At 36.5% G+C, this 13,424-nt stretch overlaps 2 protein-coding genes across 2 annotated transcripts in view; one reads left to right on the top strand and one right to left on the bottom strand.

The window, feature by feature from the left end:
* Positions 1–13,424, bottom strand: part of LOC107035812 (metabotropic glutamate receptor 2) — a 104,623-nt gene that overhangs the window by 36,906 nt on the left and 54,293 nt on the right. The window lies entirely within an intron of this gene.
* On the top strand, positions 574–3,750 carry LOC107035895 (chymotrypsin-1). Its single transcript, XM_015253527.1, has 4 exons — positions 574–713; positions 792–1,102; positions 2,352–2,750; positions 3,462–3,750. Exons 1-4 carry the CDS (start codon positions 665–667, stop codon positions 3,642–3,644), a joined length of 942 nt encoding a protein of 313 aa, XP_015109013.1. The 5' UTR covers positions 574–664; the 3' UTR covers positions 3,645–3,750.

Here is a 13,424-nt window from a genome sequence, read left to right on the forward strand (position 1 = left end):
AAGGAGGGGGGGGGGGTAATAAACACCCCAGCTGGTTAATCGTGCCATTTCTCGACAATTTTTTGTCCGAGCTGATCATTTCAGTAGTGGAGTGGTAAAACGGTTCAAGTTGACTTATCTCTTAGTTGAGTTTTTGAAGAATATCTCCGAATTAAAGTGATATAATGAAATTTTCGTAATAACCATTTCTCTAGAGCAAATTGAGTGCTACAAAAAAGGTTCTAACAAAAATTTAGCTATCTCCCTTCGATTCCGTGATATTCATGAAAAAATGGTCAATAGTCAAAATCGTCTTGAACCGGTTTACCACTTTGCTACTGAATTATACACAGAACAAGATAAATTACGCTAAGCGTAAAATCAAAGCGTAGTTCAAGTGTAAAATACGCTTCAGAAGGCGAAAAATGCATCATCCTAAACGTAATTCAACAATAAAAAAATTATCAGTCGCTAAAAACAATAAAAAATAATCTGTCGTTAAAAATTTTACTAATGCTTCAACATGGTTGTGTCCACTGCGGATTGGACGGCCACCAGCCAGCAGCACGGAAACACGAATACACGGACATGATAGAAGACTCAGTGCCATTTCGATCCAATAAAAAGCACAAGTATTCTGAATTTCAAAGTCCTGAGAAGCATAGAACAAGATCTCCGCGTAGTGATGAGTTCCTTGTGCCTCATAATATCAATACTCTTGAGTATTATCTACGGTAAGGGCTCAATGATATTGATTTCGTACTCATCGATTATCGGTAATTAAATTATCTGATCAAGTATTTTCTGCCTAGATGTAAACAGCATAGACGGTGGCTTGCGGGCGGAACCGGGCGAATTTCCTTACGTTGTTTCCATATGGATGTACGGGAGTCACCACTGCAGTGGCGTTATCATTGATAAAACTCATATTCTCACGGCAGGACACTGTGTCGATGGATTTCGAGTGCAAAGTTTAGCTGTACTTCCGGGAGTTGTTGATTACGAGAATGATCGAAAGGAATGGTTCGCGGTTAAATCGTATCGTAAGCATCCAGATTTCGAGAGTTTCCAATTGGAAGGTCGGCAAACTGATTGGACACGACATGACATTGCTGTTTTGACGGCAAGTATTTCAGTTATATGGGAGGGTAGGGCAAAACGGACTAGGCGGGCAAAACGGACCACTGACAAAAAATTGATAATTTTTGTTTTTCTTCCGAATGGAGCAAATTCGAAGTCATTTGTGGTTGGAGGCGATTAGCAAATCTGATCAAATTGCGGTTCAACGACACTTGTTGTCTACAAAACTCCTGTGACGGTTACGATCCAAGAAACTCACTTTTAATTCAACACATTCAGTGTTTCTGAATTGAAGGAAAGCAAAAAAAACAAAAATTACCAATTTTTTGTCAGTGGTCCGTTTTGCCCTCTCGATCCGTTTTGTCCCACCCTCCCCTATCACGAATAAATCGCAGAGATAAAAAGGAAGGAGGGGAATTGTAAAAACTCGATGCGCCAGAGAAATGCTGTTCGCTAGAAAATTCTGTTGAAATTCTCTGGAAATTCTATGGGGATTCTATTAAAATTCTAGGGAATTTTCGTTAAAAATCTATTTTTTTTTGCGCTGATTCCATTAGATCTTCGATTTTTCTGTTTGAATTTTTCTCCTGAGATTTTTTCTATTAAAATTATTGGGCACGGATTTCCCAAGTTATTTCCGCTATATTTTTTTTTGTTTTGCATTACAGGATCCGAGTGAAAAAACTTAGGAAATTCATGTCCAAGTATTTTTATAGAAAAAATTCCAAGAGGATTTCAATCACTCATATATTGTTATTCCATCTAACATCTTAAATTCGGGTGGCTTCTACATTCGATAGTGTCCAGAGTTCAGAATTAATTTACCCGTAATTCTCCGTAAAAAGCTATGACTTTATTTATGCCTTATGCAATTATTCTGAGAGATATGTATATTATTCATGCAATGTTAAAAATTTTCATCTGAATTTTCCGTGCCAAGTTCCAGAAATTTTTGTCTTGTTTAATTTCCACTAAAATTTCAGGAAATCTTGTCATCAAAAAATAAAATATTCCATTAATTCCAAAATTTATATTATTTTCAATATTCATGCTCTATTCAAAATTCAATCAAGTTGTGAAATTTCGATCTCACTCGCACCGAAAACTCATGAATTTCCTTGAATTCTGCCTAAAACTATAAACTTCATGACCATTTTCCCCGAAATCCGATTCAATGTCGCTCTTGTGAGAATGACTATGATATTTTCCATGAAAGTCCAAAGAATTTCCGACAGTGTGGAACGTTTGCACGTGGTGATAATAAATTTCGACTGTTCCTCGGAAAAATATAGCTGGCCAGGCCCTTGACCTTCAATGCTCGCATTCACGCAGCTGTATTCAGTCATGAAAGAATAGCGGCCGACGAACCCGATGAAGGTCCTCATCTCATTAATGCTACAGACGCTATGGCTATTGATGATGCGCTAAATATTGCTCGCAGTCGCATGGATCTAGATACTGATGATAGCGATAGTGAAAGTGATGATTATCAAGATCGTTGTTGTCGATGTGAAGTAAATTTTCGAATAGCAGGATGGGACTTCATTGAAGAGTCCAATGAAAAATTGCTGTACTTATTGTGGACAGATGCGATAATTTACCCGTACAAAATCTGCGTCAAAGAGCGGAAGATTCTGTTTGAAAACGAGTTATGTGCTGGAGATCTGGAAGAATCAACCATTGCAGGCGCGGTAAGATCAGTTGTCTGTGACAAGTTCATATTTTTTGTTAACGAATTTATTCTACTTACACTGCGAAAACTAATGTCTGAATTTCAGACACTTTTGTAGACACTTTTCAAACACTTTTGGACGATTTTGTAGACACTTTTGAGACATTAAAATGTGTCTGAATCAATGGAGGTATTTCAATTTCAGACACCAAAATATCTGAAATTAAGATACAGACATCAGTTTCAGACACAAGTGGTGTTTGAAATTTTTAGACATCAGTTAGATTTTCAGACACTTTTAAAGATTCAGACATTTTTTGCTATCTGCCATCTTAAATTCAGATGGTTGTCAGACACCTAGTTTTTGCAGTGGATGAGTCAAATTTTCAGACATGAGAAACATCTTAAAAATTAATGTTTGAATGGACTTTGCCGTCTGAATCAGCTGAGGTATCTTAATAGTGAAATGTTTGAATCGCTCATAGCTGAATTTCAGACAGAAAATATCGGAAAATAAATCCCTGAAATTTTTCAGACACAAAAAATGTCTACCATCATTTTCAGACAGAAACGGTGGTTGAAATTTTTAGACATTAGTCAGATTTTCAGACACTTTTGAAGATTCAGATGTTTTTTACCATCTGACATGTTAAATTCAGATACCTGTCAGACACCTGGTTTTTGTAGTTCAAGAAATGAATTTATTTTACTCAATTCTCTGATTATCTAGGGAGACAGTGGGACACCAATTATGCTGAACGGAGAAGTCATTGGTATCGTCGTAAGAGGTGCTCAAGAATCTCACGGTGCAATTCTGACAACTATACTCAGAACATTGCCGTACTTGGGTTTCATCGATGAGGCTGTAGTGGAAACCCGCAGCGTCCTTCTGGATCTACTTGACCGTCCGTGAATTTGAGAGGAGTCATAAATTTTGTTGAAACGAGCCTGTATTTCCTGCTGCTGCAATTACCAAGCATCTATCGGGGATTATAATAAAGACTATTGTGAAAATTTAATCGGCGGTCTTAGTCTTTTGGTGTAGTCACCAGGCATTCATACTCCGCTCCAGATTTATCGACACTAGAACAGGGCGCGTATTGTTTTCCATGGGTGCCAGAATAGTCATAAAACCGTACCGTTTCCCACTTTCATTAAATTTTAAGTCAGTGATAATGCAGGAGAAGTGAATGGTTCCAACAAAGTTCTTCACAATGAGAATTTAATTGGTGAATAATTTATTCGGAATTGTCATAATTCTCTTCATCTTCTTCGTTTCGGATTTTTTTCAATATCTTGAGTGTCTAACCCACGCAACATCTCGATCAAAGCTCACACGATCACGTTTCGTCCCTAAGCGTAATGTTACAAGAAGTGATTTTCAGAAATTCATTTCTCACTAGGATGCCCCGATGGAAGGATTAAGATTATTACTAATGTATGGCTCAAATATGAACCTTGCATATGAGACAATATCACTATTATGGTGAATAATGTGCGTTTTGGCTAAATATCCTAAAGAATTACCGTCCGAATTCTGTGTAGCAAATAATACCATAATGCCAATTTCTGGTGGAACTTTTTCTGTAACCAATCGTTACAAATGTTATTCATACTTCTGCATACACGTATTCAACGAGATTCGGGTGATTTTTGCTGACGGTATAAAGGCAATCGTATGGACGTTATCGTCGCTGTTACGAGCTAGGTCACTTTGCATAGCAATTCTATCAGTTAGGCTACATGTTATTGGAGTCAGATCTTATTGAAACGAATCACTCATTTCGAGAGACTTCCGATGAAAGTTCAAACTGTGCACGTAAAAACGTCAGAGGTAAGTTGAAGAAAATTGATGTGATCATTTTCCAAAGCAACGCAGAAACTTTGAAATTGACATATTGAATTTTAAAGAGAAAAGTTTGCCGACAAGTCATCCCATCTTGACCAGTGTATTATTCTTTAATTTCTTCGGAAACTCGTTAACTTTTCAAGGTAAAGATGTGAAGATCTATGAAAATAGCCGATCATCTACTTTTAGTCACTAGAGAAATCGCCCCTGTTTGCGCTTTCCCGTCTCCAATTTAGGTCGCCGGTCATCTAGGCTGGAGTTGAAGTATTCAATTATTTTAGCTTTAGAGGAGGTAGGAAACCTTGGGAGGGTCCGGTCTGCACCGTCTATCGACTGTATGGGTCATGCCATTATCTTTGATAATGGCAGACCGCAGGGTTGTTATATAGACAGAGAGCACACGAAAAAAAAATAAAAACTTCATTTTGAGACTTGTGATTAAAAATTGAGACTTTTGAAGTTCTCAAATTGAGGATTTCAAAGGTCTCAAATTGAGAATTTTAGCAATCTCAAGTTGAGACTTTTCAAAGTCCCAAATCAAGACTTTTGAAACTCTCGAGGGGAGACGATCGTCTTCACAAACTAATCAGTTCTAATCACAGTAAAAACGAATGTTTGAATTTCACACGCCTTTTGTAGACATTATTCAGACACTAAAAAACGTCTGAATAAAATGGAAAATTGTCTGAATTTCAGACGAACAGGTGCCCAAACATCTTAATTCATGGTTAAAATTCAGACAAATTTTCATTTTATTCAGACGTTTTTTAGTATTTGAAAAATGTCTACAGACATGATGTGTGAAATTCAGACGTTCGTTTTTGCTGTGAACTTACATAAAGATGCATGGATTGAAAAAAAAAATTTAATTGCAGCGTTCGTTCAAGAGAAATCGTGTCTCAAAAATTTTTACGCCGCATGCATTCGCACACACACACATACACCCGCACAGATATATGTTCAAAAGCATCGTAGAATGATCTGAGGAGTCATGAAACATGGAGATGTCATTAAATTTTGACTTTTGATTGTTGGGGTCATTATTAGTAACTTCCTCCGTCATCAACAACATATGAGGATAGAAAAACTCAATAACTTATGAGAAAGCAATAAATTAAGAAATAAACTTTGAATTATTTCCGGCAATTCATAGGGATCAACTTTTGAATTGCATTGCCTTGAAATATACCTTAAATTGAGATCTCAAAGTGTGAAATTGAGACTTTCGAAACTCTCAACATAAGAAATTCAGGCCTCACATTAAGCCTGTTGAAAATCTCATTTTAAGAACTTTGAAATCTTAAAATAAGGGTTTTGTTTGAGTGCGGGCCGTTCATCGATCGGGGTCGCAACTCCGTGACCCCAAATTATGCGCTAATGATATAACTTCCGTGCACTTAGGACCGGAGGTATAAAGAAGAGGCTTCAACCAATCTACGCTCTCCTCATTAATCAATTCCTTCAATATTCGAATTTAATCGAAATAGTGATGAAAATCTAATCGGGTGTGAACGACGTGACAGATGAGAACAAGTGATCGGTGTCAGTGATTGGTGTCAGTTTCTCTGTACATATGAAGTTTTGGTCACGAGCATGAACCAATTTCAGACTCTCATCATGCGATCTTTCGATCACGATTTCCCATCAGTCTCGATAATAGTGACTCGAGTAATTAAATTTGATAATCGTGCTGTTAAATAGTTGTCAGTAGCAGGCACAAATATTAATCCGCATTACGCAGAGAGCATGCGTATTGGAATTTTATGAGTAGCCCAATCATTCACTCAAGTCTGCAAATTTGACAGATTATGGATTTCACGATAGAAATGGAAAATGGTAATTACCACTTTCTCGTGAAGCGGTAAGATAATTCAGTTTTGACTATTGACCAGTTTTCAATCAATATCTCGGAATCTAACGGAGGTAGCAAAATTTTTGTTATAACATTTTTTATGGAGCCGATTGAGTGCTACAATAAATGTAGGGGAGGATGGGGCAAAACGGCCCCCCTTCAATCGTCAATATTTTCCGATTCAATAATCCGATTGGGATGAGTTAGAGCTCGTTTTGAAGAATGAAAAATTATCTTCAAAATGAAGTTGAAACTGGGAATTTTCACAATGTCATTCACAAGTTATTGACAATTGAAGGGGGGCCGTTTTGCCCCACCCACCCTAATTACGAAAATTTCGCTATCTTCCTTAGATTCGTAAATATTCTTGAAAAACTTAGCTGGGAGATAAGTCGACTTATCTCCGTTTACCACTTCACTACTGAATTACATTTCATTCCACGATTACAGTAAAATCCAGTAAATCCAGTAAAATTTACCACGATTTTCTACGTAATTTTTATCCAACTTTTATCTGCGTTCAGTTTTCGCAGTGATTCCGCCTCCAACGTGTTCAATCTGGACCCGACCTGTTTGATATTTACGCTTCGTAATAGGTTCGCATCTGTCGACTGATTACTTGGAAACATAGTAAACATTTCTAAAGGTCATTTTTACAACGCACATTTCTTCCAGAATGTCCAAGGATAAAATGCTATCCATGTAAATAAATGTCTCTCCGAAGCGCCATTTACACCAACAAAACAACGTTATTAACGGCTCCCAGTATAAATTTTAGTGTGAATTTCCTATACCTCCGGACTTTATATATTTATCACCACCACATTCACATTCTCCGTCTTCGAAAGCACGTAGTGAAATTGCCAATCGGTTTTCGCGGCCAGGCAAAATAAGATTACTCGGAAAATAAAGGGGAACCGGCTGAGCCCGTGAAACTATCGTTGGTAAATTGAAGCCTTCCCCTTCGTGTCCCTGGTACGAGCCAAACGATTCAACAAAATGGAATAACCGTGTAATGCGATAGTTACTAGTAACAGAATGTACAACCCCGTTTGCCCATGGGTTATTTATTCTTCTCGTTCTATGGTACCATGTTCTCTTATTTACTGATGAATTTATTGATATTTTGAATATCATGCTCGATGACCGAATTATAAGTGAAAGGCTCTTCTGTAAATACAGTTTTCTGCATCCACATGAAGATAGAACTCAGTCAAAAATTCGGTGTTGACTCGGACACCAAAGCGGTGTACCAGAAAGTCCACACCGTTCTCGATATGGATGGTGCACTAAGAAAAATTATTTATTTGAATCAAATAAAGTTTATTTAAGTTGAATAAATAAGTTTTTCCTTGCGAATGGAAGCTTTGTAATTGTGGAAATTTAGGTTTTTGTTCAATTGTTCGCTAATGAATGGGTGGAATTGCATCCGTTTAAATGTAGGTTGAGCCCTATCATTCGTCATTAATTAAAATTTAATTCACCGATTAGTTTTTCTAATTTTCGAATTTTTTCGAAAATCGGTTGCCCCACGATACCAAAAAAAATGTTCTGAATTGATTGAATGCTGGCTTAAAAATTGGTTTCGGTGTCCTGTTGACCGAGTTCGAAGATGAACATGAAAGCAATAATCGTGATTTTGATTTATTTGAAAGTTTGCAAAAAATTTGTATTTTTTGAAAATCAGATTTCCGGGAATATCTTTGAATATCATGCTTCAAATGAATTCAATCATAGTTTATAATGTTTGTTTTAATGCCATTAAGTCAAAGTTAAAAGATGATTACGATAGCTATATTGGTTGATTTGATTTTTATGACGATTGTTGAAAACTTCGAATTTTTCATGAATTTCCCTGAAAGTGAGCTTTCTGATGGTTTCTTCAAATGTGATGTTTCAAATTCATTCAAGTGTCTATCAATAAAATTTTTCTATTAACATTTTATGGAAGGGGTCAGGGGAGAGATAGAACCGTAAAAAAGAAGATCGGTTGTATAGAAGAAAAAGATAATAACAATAATGACGATGATAACATTCAACTGAGTTGAAAATTTGACAAAATTAGTTGAAAAAAAAAATTAGTCAATTCAATAAAATGAAATAAGCAATGAATTATACATGATAGAACGAAATAATGTGCAAAATAACCATTCGGAAGCAAAGTTTTTTTTTCAAATTAAATAACGGATAATTTTCACCTCATCATACACGAACCGTCATCATACATCACAAATACCTGGCCTCTGAAGCGACTCCTATGTTCACAATCTTTCCACCGATACCAAAATAACCCCAGAATTTCCCATTTAAATTCACACCAACATCGCCTCAAAATCCTGCATTCATATTTTTTATTCAATTTCTTTTGTAATTCTTTCATAACGAAACCAGCGATACATCGTTATCTATCCGTGATTTATAGAATGCAGCATCCTGGGTTACGGGTACTATTGTATTCAGCATTCTGCAACGGGTGAGAATGAAAAAAAATTGAGGGCCGTACATGTGCGATCACGCATAAGCCACCAATCAGAAAATATACGCGATACGACTTTTCGAAAAATAAAAATTCCTCGCTGTCATTGCTATTTTCAATTACCACATAGTTCAGTGGTCGCGCATTTTTTTGTGATTCAACGTGAATTGTGGAATTTATCAGTGCACGAATGGAGGGCCTATATGGTTTAATGGAATGAACGTTGTTATGATCAAAGTAATCCATTTCATCAATGCGATGAATTATCGAGTTGTGAATACCAGAAAAAAAAACCAAAACCAAACCTACAGGCGCACCTTTCCCTGTCCTAAATGTGTGTTCACCCCATTAATTCTGGAAAAATGAATCCCAAAATCTATTTTCGTCACACGATCCAAAAGTATTTTCTGACGAATGTGATTATAACATTACAAAGCCACATTCGTCAGAAAATACTTTGTGGACCTTGTGATGAAAATAACTATTTCGATTATATAATCGCTAATTCAGTGCTGTATCAAGGCATTAACTAAAACAATAGCTCGTTGAACAATGGACCCAATGAAAGTTGCATAAGGAGATTGAATGGGGTTCACCGCGATCATGTCTGAAAATTCATGAGCTACCTCAATATTCCACCCTCTTTTTTAAGTCGGATTATGTCAAGGTTTACAATGTATGCCCTTCGATAACAGCCACCTACTTTTCGCCCTTCTCATTCTGACTCCGCGAGTCATTATGCAGAAGTGGTAACGAGTAGATGGATTACTCCATTGTGAAATGTTGTAGAGATTGTTACTGAGAGTTAATGCATGGTGTAGAGTTGCAGTGTGAAGTGCTTCTTGTGTGGACTAACTCCTCACTGCTGAACAACTTTCGCCCAACCACATGAATGTGATCCGGCCTGTTGAAGGGAAAATACTCAAAGTTTCGGGGGTCAGTGGAGTAAATGTTAGTTTACTATTTTGAGACTTTTAATGTCACGAAAATTTTGGTAATTAAAGTTCACTGTTAGAAAAAAATGATATTTCATGGACAGTTGACTACTAATTTTCAGGACAGTGACACTGAATGCGATTTAAGGGAAAAATAATCGTGACATTTCAAGTTTCACTGAAAATTTAGTGAAATTCGAGAATTTTAAGCAGCATAAAGACGAGAATTGCTTAATTTATTTTAATTTACAATCTAATATGAATATTCAGTGGCAAATTACATTGAATTTTCGGGGAAATCTGAAATTTCATGGTTTTTTCCCCCTAAATCGTATTCAGTGTTAGTATCCTGAAATTTCAAGAATATATTCACAGGAATTTTCCGGTTTCGTATTTATTTTCGGGCAAAAATGGAATTGGATTTTTTCACGGAATTCTGAATTTTCAACGACGAAATTCCTTGAAATTTCAGTGGTACTTAAATTGGATAAGAATTTTCAAAATGTATACCGGAAGTGTCAGACAAAAATCCCTAACAGTGTGTTTCAGTTTTCAGATTTCAAAGTTATCCAAGAACTTGAAGGTTTTTTTCTTCTTTGAAGTCGTCTCCTACATTTGCAGTTGTACATCAGAGCTTTCGTTTAAGCCTTTCGTTTAGGACCCGATTTGACAGTTGAAAATGTAAAAGAAAAATTAAATATCCAGAGATGAGTCTCTTGAAAAATTTGAGGTTCGATTAATTTTTCCCCATTACTAAAACTTTTTGCCTTTAAATGTCATTCCACTTCGAATTTCCCGAACAGCCTTGCCCTGCATTGGACTAAAATCCCCAGAAACTCATCTCCATCCAATTGCTATTAAAAATGAAAGGACAGAACGAACGAGAGGAGAAAAACATTCCGCAAAGACCGAAAGCTGTGAGATAGTACAACGCCATGAAATTCTTACTTTGTTTTCACAACACCATGCATAATGTAGATTCTCATTGTCCATAGCTCTCGGCGAACATTCTACTGAGAATAGCTGTCTGGGCTTTGGCTATGCTAGGTACCCTAACCAGTAGATATTAGCATGAATGTAGAATTCAAGCTATTCATACCACACACTGAGTTGATAGGATTTCAAATGGAATATTCAATTTCCTGTTAAATATTTTGCATTTCCATTTTCATAATTATGCAGATTACAAAAGAAAATAGGGGTACCACGTAACTGTAGTTTTTTTCCCTCAGTGGAGAGATCCCGTGATATAGCAAATACATCGAGCCAACTGGGTCCTCTAAAAGCAGGTGTATACGAAGGGTAAACGTAGGGGCATAAAAAAACGAGTTCAAAGTTGGCCGCAGTCCCATCAATCATAACGGGCGATCTGAACCATGAGCGGGAGGTTGACGACTCGAGCTAATGCTTTTGGCTTCTCATGGCGCTCCAAAAGTTATTATTCTTCATCATCTGCATACTGAATTACCACTGGGGGGGCTTTCACACGCATCGTGCTATCTGGGCTTCCCTTCGAGGTCACGACTCATGAGTTTATCATTAATTTATGGAGTCGAAAAGGTTTTTCATGGCGAAACTTCTTTGCCTTTACAGCAATGAGAGGAGGGAGGTGGAAGAGAATAAGTTTATGCAGGCCAACAATTCATATATTTATGTCACGCTGTGTAATAAGTCGATTATAAATCACTCGGGCATAAACTTCGTTTTCAACTAATGTGAAGTCTACCGGCCGAGCCGAAGCCGAAGGCGAAATTTGTGCCCTTGTACTCTAATGTACTATTTTATGATGAGTTATATGATTTTTATGAGAACACATTTCTTCCGTCTTGTAGTGAATAGTGTTGTCAATATCGTTGAAGCGCGATTTCTACTTTTTTTAAATATATGTGAAAATGAGATTTCCTTAAAGTAAGAAAACTCTTTATTTGAAATGAATAAAAAAAATCAATTAATTAAATTCTTCATTTAATTGCAATAAATTATTCATTTGATATAATTAAATCCTTTTTCTTGAAACGAGTAAATAAGTTCATTCAATTTTAACAATGACATTCTTGAAATGATTAAAAAAATGTGAAATGACGATTTTTATTTCTTTCAAATAAACCATTTTTCTGGGCGCACCAGAACTCAACCATTAGATTTTCTGAAAGTAAGAAAACTATTTATTTGAAATGAATAAAAAAAATTCATCAATGAAATTGTTCATTGGATTTCAATGAATTATTCATTTGATATAATTGAATCCTTTTTCTTGAAACGAGTAAATAAGTTCATTCAATTTTAACAACGACATTCTTGAAATGAATAAAAAAAATGTGAAGTAACGATTTTTATTTCTTTCAAATAAACCATCTTTCTGGGTGCACTCTTTCCTCTTATTTTTGGTTTCCTCCCAGAATCCAGTTCCGCAGCGTCGACAAACACTTTTTTGCTTCGTCCTATGCCTCGCGGGTGTATGAACAATGCTCTGTTATCCCATCAAAAGGGTAACTACAACAGTATGGATTTCTCTGCAGGAAACGAGATACCAATTACGGAGAAGAGTGAGAGGGATAATATTCTTTCTATTTTCCGACTTTTCCAGTTGATCCGACAATCCATCATTCTTTTGTGCATTCATTAATTCTCATGGCAGAAAGTTCTCTTCTTACCTTCCGGTGCATTTTGATGGTAGGGGAGGGTGGGGCAAAACGGCCCCCCTTCAATTGTCAATAACTTGTGAATGACATTGTGAAAATTCCCAGTTCCAACTTCATTTTGAAGATAATTTTTCATTCTTCAAAACGAGCTCTAACTCATCCCAATCGGATTATTGAATCGGAAAATATTGACGATTGAAGGGGGACCGTTTTGCCCCATCCTCCCCTATAGCAGGGGAGCAGGTATTTGTTCCAGAATGCGTAGCTTGTTATTCTCTTCAATTCAATTCGTCTATTCATCAGACTAATAACTACGAATAGATGATAACATGTCAGGAGATTTATTTTCATGGATGGAATTCTTGATTCCAGATTGTTTCTACTCATAATATGACAGGGATGAAGGAAGCTCTCGGTGCTGAGGCTAATGCAGCGGAAGATGGCGATGCCCAAGGCGATTCTGATTAATGTAAAGTTTGAAAAATGCGAAAAAGTAGGGGGATGACATGATTTTTGGCAAAATTGAACAACAGTTCCTGTCTTGAACGAACTACTTGGATATCCTTAAATGAGCATAAATTGGGTTTTGGAAAGTGACATTGTGAGAATTTAGTGAATGTCTAGTGAGAATAATAATTTATTTTCAAGAATGATATTCTTGATTCCGAAATATTTTTAGTCATAATGCAACAGGGATGCGCGGAAAATTAGAAAACCCCAACAACTTTGGTATTTCGTCCTAAACTTTTCCAAATCACGATGAAGCACGTAGAGTTCCTGAATTCCAAAGTTCAATTGGGTGTATACCAGTTGCGAATACTCGTTGGTATGTAACTCCAACAGTGTGACGTTAATACCAATATCCAGATAAATCCCCTTGGTACCATTCGTATTACATTTCTATGCAAAATGCGAACATCTTTGATATCACGAGAGTCG

The sequence above is a fragment of the Diachasma alloeum genome, unplaced genomic scaffold (assembly GCF_001412515.2).
Source record: "Diachasma alloeum isolate Michigan unplaced genomic scaffold, Dall2.0 Dall_scaffold_00201, whole genome shotgun sequence".
NCBI classification, from domain to species: domain Eukaryota; kingdom Metazoa; phylum Arthropoda; class Insecta; order Hymenoptera; family Braconidae; genus Diachasma; species Diachasma alloeum.

What these genes read in the sequence shown, in the direction of transcription:
- LOC107035895 (XM_015253527.1), top strand. Translation starts at nt 665, where the DNA reads ATGAGTTCCTTGTGCCTCATAATATCAATACTCTTGAGTATTATCTAC. An exon ending in ATGACATTGCTGTTTTGACG is followed by an intron (nt 1,103 to 2,351) that starts GCAAGTATTTCA and finishes GGAAAAATATAG; the next exon opens with CTGGCCAGGCCCTTGACCTT. An exon ending in AATCAACCATTGCAGGCGCG is followed by an intron (nt 2,751 to 3,461) that starts GTAAGATCAGTT and finishes CTGATTATCTAG; the next exon opens with GGAGACAGTGGGACACCAAT.